At 38.4% G+C, this 22,724-nt stretch overlaps 1 protein-coding gene across 1 annotated transcript; it reads right to left on the bottom strand.

Annotated features, from left to right (window-relative positions):
• Nucleotides 1-1,322: 1,322 nt before the first annotated feature.
• On the bottom strand, nucleotides 1,323-22,724 carry LOC123698253. Its single transcript, XM_045644832.1, has 9 exons — nucleotides 22,625-22,724; nucleotides 19,736-19,781; nucleotides 5,938-6,140; nucleotides 5,443-5,618; nucleotides 5,126-5,304; nucleotides 4,385-5,049; nucleotides 2,866-4,300; nucleotides 2,598-2,709; nucleotides 1,323-1,614 (listed from the first exon to the last, which is right to left on the bottom strand). The coding sequence occupies exons 1-9, from the start codon at nucleotides 22,679-22,681 to the stop codon at nucleotides 1,323-1,325; spliced, it is 3,165 nt and encodes a 1,054-aa protein (XP_045500788.1). The 5' UTR covers nucleotides 22,682-22,724.

Consider the following 22,724-nt stretch of genomic DNA (forward strand, 5'->3'; position numbering starts at 1 on the left):
GTAACAAGTCAGAGACGAGTCGTTGTGAGTTCTGAATCAAATATAAAATTACGTCTCCGAATCCTATATTTACATTAGAAAATGCATCATTCCTAAGATAATTCATAAATGACTAGAAAGAAAACAATATTTGGCTTTTTAGGCTATAAGTACGAGCGCTGGTAAACGATAAGATACTTTACCTGTTCTATAATTCGTTTAGTTTTCATTAACAATAATTTATAAAAAGGGGTGGTTTTCATCGAAGTAAAGAAGTTAAATTTCAGCTCATTGTGCGACGTTCACATAACTGTATTTTTTTTACAAATAAACAAGATCATTTATTAATATTTCAGATTGACTGAGTTCATGTCATATTTTAATAATGTCATTAAGAAGCTGAAAATCGTCCCGTACAAACATAAAGCGTCTCCAATATATTTTATGTCATTATTACAATAAAAAGTTTCATTAATCCGCATATCGATAATCTACGTTACAAAACGTACTATTATAGCCGATATAAAACTGACTGCTGTATTTGGAGTAATATGAGCATTACCAAGACCTAACCGAAGTTATTAAATATATAATGGTATTCGTTACATGAAGATGATACGAGACGCGAGCGCGGTGACTGTATCGATCGTGGACGGACCTTGTCTACTCAAATCATTCGAAATAAACTTACATCGATTCATGTTCTTGGTTTAAACGCAATCGAGGATATACAACATTTCTAGGAACAAATTCTTATCGGACTTTCGGTAAATGAAAATATACATCGAGTTTCAGTACACCACACTCAACAGCGAACATATTTTATTGAAAAAAAAAAATTTAAATAGTGGATATTTATAAACCTTCAAGTTTGTAAAGGAAATATAAAGATTATCCTTATGTTACAATTTTTACAAAATGAAATATGAAACATTGAACGTGTTTGTAAATTTATATACAATAACAAATATGTTTATCAATAGTTATTAGTTCTATAATCCTTGAACGAACTGCGACTCGAACCTAAGTTTTAACCGCAATCACAAGAAGTTGTCGGCGAGAGTCCTGAACACGAATAACACTTGTACGATTTAAGTCAAACATTTTATTCTAGCAATTATTGATATTTAACATATTTTCCTAAAGTTTAATACCGTGTCAAAATATTATGCTTCATTTAAGATTCAATTTTTTTTACAAAATGATTTGTCAAAAATGATCTGGAGGCATGATGACGTTAGACTCTCGAATTGCATCCAAATCGTTATGGAAAGACTAGAATAGTCATTATTGAAATTTCAAGTGTATCCGTGATCAAGGATCTTGTTACTAGAGTGGAGGGCCTAGGGCAGGTTGTTGTGCGGGGTGCAGGGGTGCGCGCGGGCGTGCTCGTGTACGGGCGCGTGTGCGAGTGTGTGCGCGCGGGCGTGCTCGTGTACGGGCGCGTGTGCGAGTGTGTGCGCGTGGGCGTGCTCGTGTACGGGCGCGTGTGCGAGTGTGTGCGCGCGGGCGTGCTCGTGTACGGGCGCGTGTGCGAGTGTGTGCGCGCGCAGGCCGGCGGCCAGGCGCGGCGCCAGCGGCTGGTACTCCTTGCCCGAGCGCGGCCGCAGCGTGCTCGTCGTCTGCCGCACCACGCTGCCACACCATACAACTTTATGTTACATACAAACTTGCGGGTGGAGACGAGGATTTTATTTTTCAGAAAATATTTAACTTTTCTATTGATTAGAAGAATAATAAAAGGGATTCGATAGATTCATAGAAAGTAGTTCAATTGAAAATATTGTTCTTATATTATATTATTGTATTAACATATCATTTTATTTAGTTGTATGTATAAATAACAATTTAATAATTTGTTTGTTACACGCTGTTTTTAACTTGTAAAAATACTTATGTAAAACTGAAGAAAAGAAAGAGAAATGTGTACAATTCCGATACCATTTAAGAAATCTATAAAATATTGTTTAATAAACTATTTAATGCATAGATATCCTAGGAAATGTATAATCTTCCTCGGAATTGTATATAATTCCAATATCGTATTGGGAAATGTATAAAGTAAATGCTTTCTGTAATAAAACACGTTGGTATTTTTTTATTATAGCTTAGTCAGGTCAGTCTAGTCATACCGAAAAATAATAATAGATAATAATATGTTCATTGTTCATATTATCTTACTAATTAACATATTTTCTAAAATCAACTATCTATAAACTTTAACGTAAGTATCACAAAATCAACTTATATTTATTCTTATAAAATCAAATTTTCATTTGGTAAGTAATCAGTCCCCTCGTCCTGCTGTCCCCGCGTACCTTCCAATATCTTAATTTTTTACATTTCCGATTGCTATTTAGGAAATGTGAAATGTGTTAGTATAAAATAATTTATTCTATATCTACAATATACACATTTCCGTGCGATTTTAGGAATTACATACATTTCCTAGGAATTTCCGTGCAATTTTAGGAATTACATACATTTCCTAGGAATTGTATACAATGACGGATTACATACATTTCCGGTAACATATACATTATTAACTTTTAAATAGCAGGAACAGTTCATATTTTTCGTGAAATTTATAATACATAGGTTCGATTTCGATAACTTACCGCATAGTAACCGGTGTGTCCGAAGAGGAATGTGAAGAGCAAATGGAGAGCGTCTCGATGTAGTCCGACATATCCGACGTGCCGCTGGACGTGCTGTGCGTGTCCACCACGCCTGGACGGACAGTTAGCAGTTAATGACACATTTTCACATGTACAACGAATTCGAATGCAAACACATTGTCGGAGGACCGAGTAAAATAATATTAAATGAATATAGTTTATGGATTAAGTACGGTTTATATAACGTTTATGATGTATCGTGACTCACCTCTGAGAGGCTTATTGGTGAGCACGGGCACCTCGGCCTCGGCGGAGCAGCACTTGTGCGTGTCGGGCGGCGCGGCGCGCGCGGCGCCGGACGAGCGCGAGCGGCGCGGCGGCGCGGCGGGCGGCGAGGCGGCGCGCCGCATGCTGCGGTAGCGGCGCCGCGCCGCCGCCGTGGTGGCCGGCAGCTCGAAGCCGGCCGCGCCCGCCGCCTCGCCCGGCGCCTCGCCGCGCAGCGACCAGCTCGACACGCCCGAGTCGTTCGAGCTCGACGAGTCGCGGTTGCCGCCCGCCGTGGCCGCCGCGCCCTTCGTCTTGGACGCCTCCGAGCTCTCCGCGTCCGAGTGCTTGCCGGTCGCGCAGTCGCACGCGGCACCCGTTTCGCGCGCCCCGATGTCCCGCAAGGTTTCGATCGACGACGCTGACCCGCGACTGCCGACGCTGCCGTCGAATTCCTTCACGTCCTCGAGGAAGCGCGACGAATCCGCTGAACTTGAGCGCTTGCGGTACTCCGCTCTCTCGTGGGGCGCTCTCAGTTCGACGCGGTCCCCAATCGATGCGTTCGTCTGTCTCGATTCTTCCGAAACGCACAGTGTCGGGTTGCTCGCAGATTTTTCATCCAGAAGTCGATTTATAGCGCTCTTCGGATGATGCTTCAACGTGTGAAACGCGAATCCACCGATTGGCGACATGGGCGTGTAGCCGGACGGCAGAGATTTATCCCGGTCGAATTTATTACTTTCGATCGAATTAGGTTCCATCATTAGATATTCGTCGTTGGATGATTTTCGATTTTCCCCTTTTTCTTGTGGATGGCCACACTTTGTACACATTGATTTGTCTTTTTCCGTTTTTAATGCGACTAGTGGATTGAGATTAGCACTGAGCGCATCCAATTCGTGTTGCGTCACTCCCGCTCTCTTTAAAAGGTCTTTAGCGTTCTCATAATGTTCCAAAGATAAAGCAAAATTTAAGTTTTCATAATTCGCAAGCGGGCCTTCGTCTATCTCAGGAGTTTCAAAGCTTCTCTTTACACATTCGTTTGATGGCGTTGCGAATTCTTGATGAAGCGATTTTCTTCTTGTTTTTCTGGAAAGGTCTATCGTAGCGTATAAAGCGTTTCTATCAGTAATGCTTGGTTTGACATTTTCTTTGTTTGGTAAAGGGCTATCATTTTCTGGAGCTTTGTTGCAATAGGGCAGCTTGATCCAGTTGTTGGCCCAAGCTGTAACTTTTTGGCACGGACAGTTAGATGGTTGAAAACTTTCATCAGTATCTATCACTGTCGGTTGCTTTGGTTTTTTACCAAACTTTAATAAACATCCACAAGGCTTCTTTAAAACTATAGCATGAGCAGAAGCGCTCTTAGTCATTTTAAATAAATCTTTATCTAAACATTCTTTTAGCCTTTTTGGTGTATCGTAGTATTCTCCATCAACCTACAAAGAAAACAATTTTTTACATACAAGTACATAAAAATAAAAAAAGAATACAATTTTATTATAATTTATTATTATTATTACCTCTGCTGATGGTATTTTTGGCACATCATAATTTTCATACGGTCCTATTTTAGAAGATGAATTTTCTTGTATAGACGATAAATGAGCATGACTAAATGATCTAACTGGTAAGGGCATTGGAGGTTTTCTTGTTAATTTTAAGTCTAATTTTGTTGGTTTCGGTGGACGATCAGGTACTCGTTCCACACTGCAACGGCAAACTTGTTCAGTCTTAGATACAAATCTAGGGAGCTTGTCAGTGCTGCGCACCATTTCATCCGTAACAACGTCACTGCGACCTTCATCTACTTCCTCCATCGTCCAAGCTGGACTGAAATGTTTGGCACCAGGTGTGAGGGCTGCAGTCGAAGATCTAGATAAAGCTCCTAGTTTTGAAATGCAACTCATGCATCTTTCCAACATCACATTAGCATTGCCACTCCACGGAGTGTTGTCCGTGCCGTCTCCCATTTCATTAACTGACGCTGTATCTCCGAGTCCCATGTTATCGTCATAATTAGATCTCTCGGCTGATGGCCAATATGGAGAAATAGCGCCCGTTTCGTCACCAATACACGGATCTTCGTATAAGCGCAGGTCAGTTGGAGGTAGTGATCGATCAATGGTGTTTAATTCTAACCGCACATCTGATCGGAATGCTTTCTGTGACTTCGGACTTTCAATACCTTGAAAATATAAAATGTATTATAGTTAAAGTCTTCAACAGTCCTCTTTAAAAAAATACTGAGCTATTCAACTTACCGTTATTTTTCTTAAATAGGAAAGGTCTACGTTTTGGAGACAGCTGTCCTCTCGAAGCGAGATCAAAGTCTCTAACAATATCGGCCGCTTGATCCGACACAAGCACGTGCAGGCCTTCACCTTTGCCGCAGTGCGAGCCACCTTCGAAGCAAAATCGTCCTTCCACGACTCCATAACGTCTACAAAATAAAAACACGTTTGTGAAAATTTTAAAACGAAATAAATAGAAAGTTCTCTACATAGGTTCGTGGGGTCGTGGTTTCTTAAACATATTTAATTTAGTAAGTACTTTTATATGAAAGGTAAAGTATAAGTACCTAAGGTGTCCAATCTCCCACACACCGAGCAGCTTGGGCGGCACGCCGGCGGTGAGCGCGAAGCGGCGCTGGTGCAGCGTGAGGCGCGCCGGCCCGGCCGCCAGCTTGCCTGCGCTACCCGCGCCCACCACCACCAGGTACTGCCGCGCCTCGCCCAGGTGACCGTTAACCTTCACCTGTTATAAACGTTTATATAAATGAATGAATTTCAATCATAGAAGTCAATAGTTTAAGTAAACCGATAACGATTTTTATAAGTTTATTATCATTGTTTTAAATTAGTGGTCAACTAAGCTTTTTAAGAGCTTGTAAACTTAGTTGACCAATTTTAAGCAAATAATTGCTCTGCTCAAAAATGCAATTGAACTACTATATGTGCAGACGGAATTCCAATTTCATAATGTACATTGTATAGAAAGTGTTCTGTTAAGTCCACAATATATCACACTCTAATTAATTCGCAGAGTTTGAACGAGTGCGAGGAGCTGCACTGACCTGCCACTGGATGAGCCGCTCGCGCGTCTCGAAGGCGAGCACGGCGGTGAAGTCAGCGCAGAGCAGCGCCAGCGTGTGCGAGTGCTTGTCGAGGGTGAAGCCCGCCTCGCAGCCCAGGTACTGCTGCAGCGACAGCGACGCCTTGCTGGCCGCGCCGCCCCAGCGCGCCTTCGAGTCGCGGTACACCTGCAGGTGCACGCAGTCTGCGGACACACCGTGCGCTTTACACAACCATGCCTGCGTAGCGCGTAACTCCCGCGACACCAGCGCAACTACATAAAGTTTACGTCGAATTGTAAACAAAATAAATGTTTATTTTGGTTCATTATTTTCCTATTTATTTAAAAACTGTTTAACTACAAAATTTAGAAACTAGGATTTAAATTCAAGAAAATTTTTGAAATGGAATAAGTATAATATTTCAAGAACTTTCAAAACAAAAATTTAACAACCACATTCTAAATTAAATTAAATAATGTTCAAAATAAAGTTGAAGCGTTTGCCAATTGTTAATCTTCGCGCTGCAAAGATTAGTGAATATCGATCAATATAGACCCTTCTTTAATCGCACAATAAACTTTTGGAAATAAAGGTCAGGAGCGAGCGGCGCGTGTGCAATAAGTCGCGGTGACACAAAGAGGGAGCGAGGGGATCCGATTCCATTCTTCGTATTTTATGGAGTCGAAAATAATCGCCGCGGAATGCTTTGTACTCTCCGTACTCGATCCACCCTCGCACGTCTATTTTGGTCCGTAATGTTACACTTCACACGACCAAATCAATTATATCACGTTCCTTGTATATCTGTATTAGCTAAGCTTCCCTATATACATCTCCGTTACGACTTTAAACTTACTTTTCCCAACGATAAAGCACGCTGCACGTCACAAGTTATAGTGGCTCTCGAATTTTTTTCCGCGAGATAATTTAACACTTCTCCCACTAGATCTCCTACTGAAACGAATTTTGCATCCCAAACTGCATACGTACAGTGGAGTTTCGTTTCAAAAATTTCCATAAGATGGATTCCAATGAAAAAAGCGTTTAAAATCCTTAAACTATGGAGGTCCGGAAACATTAAAGCGTCGGAAACGCGGAGTTATTAAAGCGATGTGTAACGCGAGATTTGTATGTGAATAATGAAGTGTCGGTCGCATATGAGCTCGTAAATCGGGCAGTTGTCGCCGGCGCGGCGCGCGGCTCGCGGAAGCGCTTGTTTATCGGGGCGGTAACTGTCGCGCACGCCGCAGCGACGTGGGGGGGGGGGGGGGGGGGGGGTTTGACCACCGGGCCTGTACACTTGGCGGTCATCACACGCAGACGGGGCTCATGAACGCATGATTAGGACGCTTGTCGAATCTACTTAATCGTCCTTTAATGAAACGTTTCCCACGGGACAAGACATTAAGAAGAATATTAATTAAAGTAACGACCAAATTAAACACTTATAAAGCTTCTTCATACTTCATATACCTATAGCTATAGTATCTCAACTAAGAACTTTTAATAAACCTTTTTTAAAAATTTTTAAACATTTTTTTTAATACCCACAAGTTAGCTTTCTATAATTATTACGATTAGGGATAGACTAAAAAACTTAACCGCCTTCAAATGATCAGAATCATCAAAAACGTTTGGGCAGATTCAAAAATATGTACACAAAAAAAATGTGTGCGTGTACTAGAGTACACACGTAAGAAGTGAAACTTCTTTATGACCTTATTTTTCAAAAAATAATTTACTATATACAATTTTACAGAAATATGTTAGTCTAACACACTCGTCACTTCGCTCCTCGCTAAATTTACACCAGCCGCTGCTGCAACTCGCTCGCTTCGCTCGCTCGGCTCGTGCGGTAGTTCAAAAATTCGAGTTATAGAGTTTTCAATTATAAAGGATTTCGACTCGACAAACACGTGTTTACGTGAGTCATAGATTTATTATAGTATACTCCTTACATGTTTTCTAAGAAACAATAGAGTACTTACACTGTCGGCAAGTTCTTAAAGTCGGTAACTTATTTTTGTTCGAACAATAGAGGTAATAAATTCCTAATGATTAAATTGTAAAGGTTGTACAAGAAAACGTTGCTGTGCCGGCAGAAGTGAAAACTTGATTATTAACGCATGTTTGATATTTTGGAATGGTATCCGTCTTACGCATGGAATAAAAACGCTAAAAAGGGTTTTCCCTCTGCTGTTTATTATCCCTAATTTTTTAATTAGGGATAATAAACAGCAGAACAGTAATATTATCACGTCACTGTAGATCGTTGGAAATAAATACGAGTGCAATAGAAAAACGGCGAAGTAAAGTGGTAGGACGTACGTTAAAACGATACGCTATCCCTACTCCACTGGAGAAAGTATACGTCGAATCACGCGTGGTAGGGATAAGAAAAAGTTGGCGCGTAACGCAAAAATGTCACGCTCACGGCGTAACGAAAAAATGTCACGCTCACGGCGTAACGCAAAAATGTCACGCGTACGGCGTAACGCAAAAATGTTACACTAAATTTTTGTCCACCCCCGATAAAGAAGTTTCACTTCAACAAATAAATCTCAAAATACAAAGCAATGCATCGCAATTGGCAATAATTTTTGTGTGTGAAATCAGAGCGAGGCCCGCCGCCTGTGGTCCCTCCCGAGTGTCGAATGAAGGGAGGGCCGCCTATGACCTGTCGCTTATGCTCAAAGACACCTACTCTGTGTAATCACGCCATATTATCTGTTAAACGTAACATTGACGAAGTTTTTATTAATAAATATTTTGAAAAGAATTAACATCGTCAATGCATTCAATATTGATCCATTTGACTATATTATAACAATAATACCCATAAACGGATAACAATTTCAATATAATGTAATGAATTTAAGTGAGCTTTGAACCAAATTTTAAAATAATAAAGTAGCTCATTCCGCATCCATCGAATATGGTGTAATTAAATAAAATTAACTTATATGGCATCGTGACACTCGCTAACAATTAGCAAATTACTGCGAATTACGGCTGATTAAGCGCACAAGTCTGATTACCGACACATCGCGCCGACACACACTTCACGCTTTTATTGTTACCTATTTGCGCTTTATACTTTTATATCAGGCGATTTTTCCGTAAGTATTACAAAAAACTTTAAACTGATATCGACAGTACCTACTTTACCTAATGAGTAAAATGACCTAAATAAATTTTTAAAAATAAATCGAGAAATATAAAAAAAATATCTTTAAATCCTCCCAAACATTAAGTAAATGAATATCCCTTAAACATTTAAATATAATATGAAAGATTTAAGCTTTCTTTTTCTTTTTTTGGTTTTCTGCTTTAATTACTTCGCAAATTTGAAGTGGCATTTTCCACGCTTTTCCGGATATTTTCACGCATTTTCCGGATATTTTCCGGGAATTTTCCGGGCATTTTGCGGACATTTCCCAGGCATTTTCCAGAGATTTTCCGGGGATATTCCACGCATTCACACATTTTCCGGGCATTTCCCAGACATTTTCCGGGGATTTTCCAGGCATTTTCCACGCTTTTTCCGGACATTTACACGCATTTTCCGGATATTTTCCGGGAATATTCCGGGCATTTCCCGGACATTTTCTAGGCATTTTCCGCGGATTTTCCAGGCATTTCCACGCTTTTCCGGACATTTTCACACATTTTCCGGGAATTTCCCAGACATTTTCCGGGGAGTTTCCAAGCATTTCCCAGGCATTTTCCGGATATTTTCCAGGCATTTCCCAGACATTTTCCGGACATTTCCCTGGCATTTTCCTGGGATTTTCCGGGGATTTCCAGGCATTTTCCATGCTTTTCCCGGACATTTTCACGCATTTTCCGGATATTTTCCGGGCATTTCCCAGGCATTTTCCGGCGTTTTCCGGATATCCCCGGAAATGTCCCGGATTTCCGGAAAATATCCGGAAAATGCGTGAAAATGTCCGGGAAAAGCGTTGAAAATGCCTGAAAAGTCCCCAAGAAAAAGAAAGCTAAAATCTTTCATATTAAATGTTTATGGGATATTCATATTTCATACTTAATGTATGGGAGGATGGGAGGGTTTAAAGATTTTTTTTTTTTTTATATTTCTCGATTTTTTTTTTTAATTTATTACGGCTATTTTACTCATTAGGTTAAGTACTTTCGATATCAGTTTAAAGTTTTTTGTTATCTGTAATACTTACGGAAAAATCGCCTGTGCACACAACGATTACACCCTGTATATCACTATGTGACTAGATCTCTGCGTTGCAAGGACGCCATGCCGCCATGGCGCCATGAGTCGCCAGCTAAGTATCAAGTTGGCACCGTGGCCACGAGCTACACTCTTCAGCTCCCTACGTTGCTTCTGGATACTCTGGTGGCCTGGCGAGAGGCGACGTTGCCACTATAATCTACACGAGTAAACTGAACATCGCTCACTCATCCGCCAGTCAGACGCCATTTTGGACGTTCGATTGGAATATCGTACTTGATATTGTTGTACCTTACTAATGAGTTTCGATACTGAAAAAAGAAAAAGAAGAAGAATAAAAAAGAAGATAATGTAGAAGAAGTGCTATTTCTTCCACATCCCTTCCTAAAGACGTTAACGAACTGACTGTCGACTTGAAGAGATGCCATGGCCACTCGATCGACTTGGCGACCTCTGGATGCCAGAAGTAGCTAGCCCTGCGCCGCGACGTTCGCGTCGCCATGGCTTCTTTATAAGGCAGAGCTTTCAAACAATAAATTGAACTATTATAATCAAATTTTTAATTGTCTTAAAATTTATTCAGCATCTAGTGAAAAGAAAAAACTTTCTTCCTTTTTTAAAATAAAACAATAAATTCCGTACCTAGTGATTGTATTCATAAACGGAATGATCCGAATACTATTTCATTGCATGTACGAGACTCGACTCGAATATTTGTGAGAATTATGTTAAGAAGGAAAGTTTGTTCCTTCCAATATGGAACTCGAAACTCAAGTAGAACACGACCGAAATAATATTGCAAAGGTAAGCAGTCGAGAGCGGGCCATTAATTCCGTATTAATGGCGTTCCTCTCAGATTGCCGTTAAAACAACCAGTCTGCAGGTTCGTGATAATCTTGACGTTTATTGCTCAAATTGTCTATGACAGCAAATTAAAGGGTGAAGCAGATAACGAGCGCTATCTCCCAAACCGCATCCCCCCTCGCCCCCGCACCGCACCCAGCCCGTCACGTACCTGACGCGTATCGCTGACATTTCAACTTTCTTACGCGGCTTATCATTATAATAAGGTGGGACCTTATTAACTATACCGGATTGATAAGTAAAAACCTTACGGAAATCTATTTCACACCACAACTGTTGCTAAACGACGTGTGAATAAAAAGTGTAAATAAATAATTAGATTGAAGTATTTAATTGAATAGGTACGAACGTTAGTAACATTAATCTATCTAATCTATATAATATTATAAAGGCGAAAGTTTGTAAGTATGGATGTATGGATGTATGAATGTACGGATGTATGGATGTTTGTTACTCTTTCACGTAAAAACTACTGAACCGATTACAATGAAATTTAGCACACATATAGAGGGTAACTTATTTATTTATTTATTTTATTTATTTATTTATTTATTTATCATTACATCAATTACCTTTACAGGCTTAACCTAATGCGGTATTGACTTACACTAAACTTTACACAAAACTAAACTTAAAATAAAAACAATATAAACTTACTATCTATGAACTAAATTAAAACAATAATACAACTTGGATTAACACATAGGATAGTTTTTATCCCGGAATGGAATGGAACGGGAACTATGCGGGTTTTCCTTTGCAAACGCCGGCGAAGCCGCGGGCGGAAATCTAGTACAAAAATAAAATATTTACCTGACCCGCGACCACCATTTAAACGAAAGTCTCAACTTAAGTTTAGCAAATGTTTCTTGCCAATTTGCCATAGCCGCTAGCTAGGGTTTTATGTCACCAATAAATGGGTAAATTTGAACGTTGGCGTAATTAAAGCGGCGCAGTTAAAGGCAAGTTGTGTTCAGTGCTCATTAGCGAGCGCAGTGCACAGCCGCGGCGCAGCAAGGACTCCGCCCGCGCTCTGCGGCGCACGGCGGCGCGCATCGGGGCCCTTGTACGAGACTTATACGGAACTTCACAGTAACTATCGGTTCTTTGCGCTTTTCATTATTCTTCCTTCACTGTTTGCAAATGATGGTATTTCCTTTCATTCGCGATTCTTATCTCGCTGTTAAAGTATAGAGATGCAAACGTTCAGGCTTTATAACGCGACGTGTTATCTAAAGTTATCAATTATTAACATCATAATACCTATACACAGTGTATAGCTATTAAAGAATTTTATACTCCATTACCGGTGTATAATTTGAAAAAAAAGAAAAGAAAAAAATATTTATTGCACATTTACACACTTAACAACTACTTATAAGTATGTATTACTAAAAAAAACATACACTAAGTAGTTACATGGCAATCGGGTCAAACTCAGCCGTGCTGCCGGGCTTTAACGCCTGAGCAGCGCTGATTTTCAGTATGCCCGTTTGTTTTTATTTCCGAGGCTCACTATACATGTAAATACAAATACCAACCAAAAAAACATTCTTACAGTTCTAAAAAGATAATAAAAATAACAATATAATATAATATAAATAACAGATATTGATATAGATATAACGATTATATTAAATAAAATAAACAAGTATCTATGTACATAATTCGTTTCTTAAATACTAAGAACATATAAATACATACATAGAAGGATACAATCTATTATACATTCGCAATCCACAATTTGCGCAATGCTTTATTGGGGTGTCCAGCTCGATATTTGTTTATTCAAAAGTATCACTTTGTATTTGTGCTTGAATGATATATATGACATATTAAGTTTCAAGGGTGGAGGAAGGTCATTCCAAATCTTCGAGGCAGAGTACTTGAAACCACCCTTAAAACCCGACGTGTGGTGCCTCGGTATTACCAATGCATTGCTACTTCTACCTCGTGTATTCTTACCATGGTAATCCTGGGTCCATTTCAATTTTTCATAGAGGTAGACAGGAACTCCAGTGTGTACCAATCTATGTACCAGACCTGCTAGATGTAACTGTCTACGACCGGCCATCTTTAGGATCCTTCGGCTATTTAGGTAAGGCGTTATATGTGCACGCTTTGGTATACCGAAGCAGAAACGAGCGCACGCATTCTGTACACGCTGTATTGCTCCCTCAGTTTTAGCGTACACGCGGGGACCATATACCGTATCACAGTAGTTAAAGTGGGACAGAACCAATGACTCTGTAAGCATTATTCTGGACCGCTCTGATAGATCTTGCCTGAGACCATACAAGACTTTTAATCTGTAAAAGGCATTTCTGATAGTGAGATTTATATGATCGTCATATTTAAGCTGCCCATCCAAAACTATGCCGAGATGTATGTATTTATAAATTTCTGCTTCCAACAGACCAGAAAGTAAACAATTCCTTATACCCAGGACAATTCTAATACATATCTTGAAGAACAAGATGTTAATTTATTTTGCAATCGCAACTAAAGTTTATCGTCAGTACGTTTTTATATCCAACTAGCTTACCGCCCGCGGCTTCGCCCGCTTTTACCTAAACCTAATAAATTATATACTAAAACCTTCCTCTTGAATCACTCTATCTATTAAAAAAAACCACATCAAAATCCGTTGAAAGATTTAAGCATACAACGGGACATAGGGACAGGGAAAGTGACATTGTTTTCTATACAAATATTATAAAGAGGAAAGGTTTGATTTTTTGTTTGTTTGTTTGTTTGTATGAATTGAATAGGCTCCGAAACTACTTGGCAGATTTGAAAAATTCTTTCACTGTTGGAAAGCTACATCATTTCTGAGTGACATAGGCTATATTTCATTTTCAAAAAAAATAGGCATCCTTACTAAAATTACGATAACGTAATCCAAGGTGTGAAAAAAATATCAAAAAACTACCTTACATCGCGTGCGCTGCGAAAACTATTGATGATAGAACAAAATGATATACTACATTTTTTTAGAACACACCATTATCTACAAAAAATCAGCGGCAGCATATCTCTAACTATTACAGGCATGTCACAATAAGCGTTTTTTTATTGAAAAAAAGAAATTAAAATACCACCGCTACAAAAAGCTCTTTATTTGTACCTTGGTATTAACCCTTATCAAAATAAATGATGTATTATTTAAGACTGCTTCAATATCTTTATATTACTTTTTGAATTATTCGATTCTGACAATCCATTCAAAAGATATCACGAGTTAAAAAAAAATTAAAAAATAAACTGTATTCGGCTAGCTGTGCGTTGTAGGCGTCACTCGGGCAGGGGTACGGGAGGGGGGTTAAGATCACGAAATACGTGATGGACGTGTGCGGAATTTACGCTTGATAATAATTCATTAAAATTAAGGACAAATATGAGAGCTCATCTTCATGGAATCACTGATAGCGATTTCCCACAGCAACTGCTAAAACTTGGGGAAGGAATTTTTCCAACTCCAAGCGGTCATTGTGACATTCTTCTGGATGAGTCTCTAGGCCAAATACTCCATAATTTGGAAAATTTAATAGATTCTGTATACCCTGATATCGAGAATTTGCACGAAAGAGACTTCCATTGGCTGTGTTCTCGGGCTATAGTATCACCTAAGAATGATACTGTCAATGAAATAAACAATCTGATTGTTCAAAAAGTCCCCGGCCAAACAAAAACATACAAATCGATCGACACTGTAACGAATATTGAAGATGCAGTCCATTATCCACAGGAATTTTTAAATTCGTTGAACCCTTCTGGACTGCCACCCCATGAATTGACGTTAAAAATCGGAATCCCAATCATGCTTTTAAGAAATTTAAACCCTCCGAGCATGTGTAATGGGACGAGGCTGCTTATTAAGGAGTTAAAGGACAATTTAATAGTAGCAACTATTATCACTGGCCCAGCAGGTGGTCAACTAGCTCATATACCGAGGATACCGATGATCCCAACCGATCTGCCAATCCCATTTTATACGGCTTCAATTTCCGGTAAAAACATCTTTCGCATTAACAATTAACAAGTCCCAAGGCCAAACCTTCAAATTAGTAGGGATCGATCTGCGAAAGAAATGTTTTACTCATGGTCAACTGTATGTTGGTCTATCGCGAGTTGGAGCCCCTGAAAATCAATTTATTTTGCTGCCACAAAATAAAACAACATCAAATATTGTTTACAGAGAAGCTCTAACAAAATAAATGTATTTTCTTTTAGGGTTTTGACCTCATTAATTGAAAAAAAAAAACAAAAAATAAAAAAAAAATATATAAAAAAAGAAAAAAAAACCCAAAAATATACAAAAAAAAACACATAAATACAAAAAAAATCATTAAATAATATCTGAATTTAATTATTCTTATTTTTTTTTATTTACTCTTTTTTAGGAGCTCGACGCAAAAAGGGATGAATATGTGTCATATTATTATTATTATTATGAATGTGTTAAAATTAACAAATCTAAATGTAATGTTTAATGCCCGTGCGAAGCCGGGACGGGCCGCTAGTATACTATATAGTGATTCATAAACGAATCCGTCCAGACATAACATCTGGAACTCCATCCAACATTTAACACGGGTTAATACCGTGCAGCGTAAGGCCCGGCGCAGACGGCACACTTTTTGTGCGATCGAGTCTGCGGCGCACAAAAAGTCTGCATGACGCGCAAAAAGTCGGTCGCGGATTTTTCACAGACTCAACGCACACGACGCACATCTTCGATCATTTTGTCGGCAGAGCTGTAGGGACGTAGACGCTATGGAAATCGTGCAGAGATCGCGAAGTATTATTTTGTACATGAAGTACAGAAAAAGAAGAAGAAATAGAGAATTTTGGGTACATCCTATACTTTCGGAAAGATTACTGAAGGGACAGTTCCATACTAAACATTCGATTCTGAAACAACATCCGGCAATTTTTTTCAAATTTTATAAAATGTCTGTTACTACATTTGATGAGTTGCTATTTATATTGAGACCTGCTTTGACTCATTCAGAAACAACAATGAGGAGGTGCATTGGTCCAGAAGAAAGGCTGTCTGTGACACTCAGGTAAGTAAATAAAATATACATATTTATATAATCATAATTATATTATTTATTATAAACAACAACAAACTAAGTTTTTTATTATTCAAATGACAAATAGGTTTCTGAGGTACCTACTTATTATTTAAACCAAAGTCCAAAACATTATGAATATATATAACTTATTTACATATAACTTATTTACATCGACCTCTGGCATGATAATAGATCGCGTGCGTACGTCCCTAGCAATTGCAGATTGCCGACTAAAGTGTGCGCCGTCTGCGTTAGCGCTTGTTGAAGCAAACGTTCTATTTTTTTCACAGACTTTTTGTGCGGAGCGGCGCGATGCGGCGCGGTGCGATCTGCCCGAATTACACGGATTTTTTGTGCGCCGGACTTTTTGCGCGTCGTGTGCGTTACTGCATATAATTTCATAGGTTCTATTTTGACAGACTAAAAAGTGCGTCACGGATAGTCTGTCGTCTGCGCACGGCCTAAGAGTCACTAATACAAAGATTAAGCTGTAACTCAGGCGACCGACAGACGCCCGTCATAATTATCCCAACTCAGCCGGAGCCGCGAAGTTTAGTCTCCTGCACTATATTGTCACAAAACATGTACTTTATAAACATAATATTATTCCCGCTTATGTGCCGCATTTTACAGCGAAGCTTGCATTTAAAATATTTTAATAACAACGCGTTTATTTACATTCTGTAGGTGAAACTAAGTTTTACAATATAAAAACTTCATTAAAAGGTAGATGTACCTAATACAAGCAAACCATAAAGGAAAGACTGTCATAAGTTCAATGTAAGTATATAAAAATATTATATACTTACATATAATTAATAATTTCGAACGTCGATATAATAATATCTAACGAAAACAACGAACTATGCAAAGAAGATCAAACGTAAACGACCCCCCAAACAGTCAATGAGTTAATGCGTTATCACTATTTTTTTAATCATAAATAAAATAGTTATAGTTTTCCCCCGGGACGCACGGAGTGTTCCCCGAGCACGCGCGCGCTGCGTGCGACCTGCACCGATCCGCGCCGGTAATTGCCCGACGCCCGTGCCTCATTGATAGCGACCCTTTGACGTCCCCTAATGGCTATATTTGCAAAGCGGATTATATTTACATGCAATACACAGAAACTGTCAAACGATGATTCAAACTAAAAGGATCATAATATTATGTGAAGGAAATTGACCACCATCAAGGCAAAGTGACACGCCGTATGTGTGTGTTAGGACGCGTGTGTGGAGATGTGCAGATTTCCCAAGCGCCGAGTCGCGCGGCGAGCGAGCCACGGGCCGAATGTCTCCTTCACCTGATTTACATTCACTAGTGTATCCAACGATGCTTACATTTTACCTAATTTTGCTTCTCTCAATACGTCTGCACAGTGCACATACGGGAGCGCCCGACTTGCAAAATATAAACAATCCGTTTCTACGTTTCAAATAGACCTCTGAGCGCAAGTTAGTTTGCTAATTCTGTTTTATTATAATATAGTAACGAAAAATAGTATAGTTATTGTTTTTCAGTATGGATAACATATAAAGGAAACAAACAAGCCGGAATACTAGGCATACTGCAAAATAATATATTCCGCCTAAAAACAGAAGCAAACATTATCTCATCGCACGGAGCACGCTGCGATAAAGCTAAATTGTTTTCAATAAATAGCGAAGTAAGCGGTGTCTCGTTCAAAGTAACGCTTTATTACATTACGAAGGTTACGGGTTGCGACCCTCCCGCCGCGGCGCGTCCCTCGTTGTCACTCTTCGGCAACGTTTCGGTCGCATTCTCGAGACAAATTGTGTTATTAAACGACTTAATCCGTCCTTTGTGCAAACGTCGCCAGCTCCGATGCCGATATGTGTCATGTCCGGTCTCTCGGTAAAGCCTGAGGCAATATTTATCGTCGTAATAATGTTTTTCGCACTTTTCCAAACAATTTTAGCCATAAGCAGGTTTCATAACCGATGTCCTGATTCTTGCTTTTTAGAAATTGGGTAAAGTGCATAGACCGAGAACTTAAAACAAGTAAAAAAAATTGGACTCGTAGGATCTCCGTTTGAATTACCGTATAGCATTTAGCACTGCCCTAAAATTTGCTCATAATGTAATTTAATAAAACGGTAAAACGTGAATGCTAGTCGGAATATTATTTCATCAAACGTCAACAGACAGCACCTGTAATTGCAATACTGGTAATACGCAGAAATGATTACTACATTATGGTACAAGGTGCTTGAGTCGAATCGAGTTGATTACCTAGGTCCTACATAACAGAAAAATAACTAGTTAGAATTTAAATGTTATTTTGTTATACACGTAGTATGAAATACATACTTACATATTGTGCTTCAAAGTTTAAAATTTATACTTTATAGAATGTTGTGTCTCGCGATGGATAATTCGATTTTCAGTATGTGTTAAACTATTATGTTTTTGTGAACTTGTTATAAGCCACAAATTCATTCGTTCAAAAAAATCTCTAAATCCTTGTTAAGTTTCCGAAGGTGAACCCACAAAGTACTAACGAACTTAAGAACATGGGAATCGAATAATATATTGTGCAAAGGGTGGTAAAGGTACATATTATATCACACAAAGCCTCGATATTGCAAAAAGTCTAGGTTGCCACAAATAAAGCTTGATCCTAAAGGATTTGAAACTGATTTTTTTTTCAATTTGATAAACAGCAAGCTGTTCAAACTGCAAATGACAACATCACGTCACGTCGCCTTGTCGCTTCAGATGACCTGTACTAGCTAAGCCCCCTGTTCCTCCCCTCCCCCCGCAGCAAGTGCCTATTGTTCTGTAGATAAGCTGATACGGCACACGGCTGCTCCAACTTCGCTACTTATATACTTCAGCGACGCTACTTGAATGCCTACTTGCTACAGGTTGCACAATCGCTTTATATCGATGGTCGATGTACTTCCAAACTTAACAAATTAACTATCGTATTATTGTATAGAATACAGAATCTACACAAAAAGGTAATTTAAAAAGAATAATACGATATTTTTTTTTGCATTTCAGATATACATACTGTTATTCAACATTTATAGTGCTCGCCCTAAAATGTAATAACTAATAATAAAGGACTAAATACCTATAACGGCTAATAAACGACTAGAACATACGTAATTACAAGGGATCCGTTTTTGCTATTTGGTTCCGGTATGCTAAAAAACAAATAATCCACCTCGTGACGGAGAGATTTGTTTGTTTTATTTAGTTAATAGATCCGCAGCCCGGCGGGATTCACAAAATCTCGATTAAACGCCACACTGCGCACAACTACAAAGGCTGTCGGTGCCCGCTCGCCCGCTCGCCCGCTGCCCGCTGCCCGCTCAACTAACTCGATACGTCTTGCGTTATCCTCAAACGAGATCACAATTAGTTCGGTCTCTATTTTCAACAAGTTTTACGAAATAATAGGGTTACAATAATTATAAAAAGTTAACAGCCCCGTCAAGCATCTACGAGCAGCTACGATTTGCCGTAGCAGTCTGTAGACTGAACTGCGCCGCTCGGCACAAGTGTACATAAACTTTAGCTATTATCATTATGAAGTAATACAAAATCCAGTTGTTTTTATAATTTACCAATTGGAAAATGTCTCCAAATCAACAATAGATAGTCATTCAATGCTCACCAGCGACGGGCGACAGCTTCCTCATCACGCACCACCTCGACTTCCACTGGAACAATACACAGAGTTACAATCACTCCTGTCCTAAATATGCCAACACTACTTGTTTAGTTTTCTCTAATCTATACTTACTAATATGTGTGTCTATGTCTAATATTATAAAGCTGAAGAGTTTGTTTTTTTGTTTGTTTGAACGCGCTAATCTCAGGAACAACTGGTCCGATTTCAAAAATTCTTGCGGTGTTAGATAGCACATTCATCGAGGAAGGCTATAGGCTACCATAATATATCATTACGCTAAGACCAACATGAGCGGATCCACGCGGGTGAAACCGCGGAACGCAGCTAGTTTACTATAAGCAGAGCGTGTAGTTCTTACCTGGTTTGTTCGAGATCAGTAGGTAGATTCACTAGATGAAGTACGATGTTACTCAATGTCAGGGAAAATTATTGGTGTGTCATTAAAATTTGTGTGAATATTAATCAGTTAAATATAATAAAATAAAATTTTACATTGGAATTATGGGAATGTATGGTTAGATAGTAGATTGGTTTTTGTATAATACTAGCAGTCCACCCCGGCTTCGCCCGTGGTACATATTTCGCAATAAAAGGTAGCTTATATTCTTTCTCAGGGCCTAAAAATTGTCTGTGCCAAATTTCATCAAAATCGGTTGAGAGGTTTAAGCGGGAAAGCGTAACAGACGGACGGACAGACAGACAGACAGAGTTACTTTCGCATTTATAATATTAGTAGGGATATCTTGTTATTTAGATTTCTATGGATATGAATAATATAATGAACTAGCTTACCGCCCGCGGCTTTGCCCGCTTTGTCTAAAACCTAATAAATTATAATATACAAAAACCTTCCTCTTGAATCACTCTATCTATTTAAAAAAAACCGCATCAAAATCCGTTGCGTAGTTTTAGATTTAAGCATACAAAGGGACATAGGGAAATAGGGACAGAGAAAGCGACTTTGTTTTATACTATGTAGTGATGAACTTACTAGTTAGTTAGCCAGGTACATCAGTTTACTTCGATAGAAGCAAGTTTGGGCCATTTTAGTCTTTAGTATTATAATTGAATCACGAGCTCGAGAGTCCAAACTGAAAGCTTTTATCCCGATTAGAAAACTATTGATTTATTATGATTTCGGTGTCTGATGGAAGACTATATTCCTTTATATACTAAGAACAAGATTTTTAGTATTGACTTCCAAATTTACATTAAAAACAAAATACATAGAAATTTGTACAACTTATCATTTTTTAACCCAAACCCAGTTTATTGCTGTTTGCACAGCTGTTGTTTTAGGGAAAGGATGACCAGGCTTTGATAATGCATTGAATTGTTAACACAAGAAAGGATTTTGAAGGGAAACAAAACTTAACAAATTAAGTCATCTACATGTATGGCTAGATAGTAGTATCATATTTTTTTTACTAAATCATGAATCATATTTTTTTTTACGTTTAAAAACCGCATGAAATCCAAATTCTCTATTTTTTTTTACACGCTTTTTATTAGCTTCACCTGTATGTTTGTATGTTTGTTTGTAACCGACTTCTTTGGGCGCGATTATGACCCACTTTAAACGGCCAGATTTCGTTCAAACTTTGTAGATTTATTGAGGACCGATGACAATACACTAATTTGATAAAATTATTCCATTTTTATGTTTGTATGTTTGTTTGTAACCGACTTCTTTGGGCGCGATTTTGACCCACTTTAAACGGCCAGATTTCGTTCAAACTTTGTAGATTTATTGAGGACCGATGACAATACACTAATTTGATAAAATTATTCCATTTTTATGTTTGTATGTTTGTTTGTAACCGACTTCTTTGGGCGCGATTTTGACCCACTTTAAACGGCCAGATTTCGTTCAAACTTTGTAGATTTATTGAGGACCGATGACAATACACTAATTTGATAAAATTATTCCATTTTTCAATTTGCAAAATATGATTTTTGTTAATTTATATAATTTTCATCTGTAGTCGATAAGGTAAGAAAATAATAAAAATTTTCTATAATTTTTCTCTACAGTCGATAAGGCAGGACTCGATGTTAATTTTTATTTCCAATAATTATCTTTAACCGTTTTCTCTGATATTGACAAATTTTTGTATACTAAAGAGAATTTTAATTCTACAAAACAAATAATAGTTTAAATTAAATTATTTTATTTTAAAAAAAGCGTGGGGTGCATGGTGTCAATCTTAGGTGTCAATGGTTATAGATATTTTATTGACAGATATGAGTAGAGTGATCATCATTTCGATAATATCTTAAGAAGCACCCCACGCTTTTTTTTAAATAAAATAATTTTTATTACTCACACTATTATTAATTTATATTCATTGAAATTTTTAACACTATTTTCTTAATTTAAATTCATTTAAATTTATTTTCTATTTTTTGTTCGGTTTTCTATAAAAAGCGTGTTTTTTAGTTTTTTTAAACTATTATTTAATTAGAGTTATGATAACCATTATTAATTTATTAGTATGTTTTTGTAAGCTGTAACTCAAATTAGTCGAGTGCCGATCCCTTCGAAAATGATTAACAAAAAAAAACAAAAAAACAGTATGTGCACAGTAGGACTATCAGAAAAGGAGGGAAATATGAAAAAATTAAAGGAAAAATAAATTAGCGTCGATACGAGAAGGTAGGTAATATATTAAACTAATATTTTATTTTTTTAACGGACTTAGGAGTTTATTAACTTTAATACCTACTTAGGTACCTGGTCTCACTACCTAGTGTCTAGTTGTTCGGCACCCATGTCGTATGTAAATAACACTCAGGCCGTTCTTAGTGGAAAGGTAACGAGTACAATATCTTTAATTGAAAGTGCAAACGGTGTGTAATGTGCAGAGGTACCTTCTTGCCGTCGCGGAACTTGACGGTACCCTCGATGATGGTGTTGTCGTCCGCCATGCTGGTTACCGCCGCACGCGCCGCCGCGCACCATCACCGCGCA

This window comes from Colias croceus, chromosome 15, assembly GCF_905220415.1.
Source record: "Colias croceus chromosome 15, ilColCroc2.1".
Lineage (NCBI taxonomy): Eukaryota > Metazoa > Arthropoda > Insecta > Lepidoptera > Pieridae > Colias > Colias croceus.

Bases quoted from the DNA above. Each gene is read 5' to 3' on its own strand.
- LOC123698253 (XM_045644832.1), bottom strand. From the start codon at position 22,681: ATGGCGGACGACAACACCATCATCGAGGGTACCGTCAAGTTCCGCGAC. The intron at 5,050-5,125 runs GTAAGTTGAATA...TATATTTTCAAG, and splicing joins CCTATTTAAGAAAAATAACG to GTATTGAAAGTCCGAAGTCA. The intron at 4,301-4,384 runs GTAATAATAATA...TTTTCTTTGTAG, and splicing joins CAAAAATACCATCAGCAGAG to GTTGATGGAGAATACTACGA.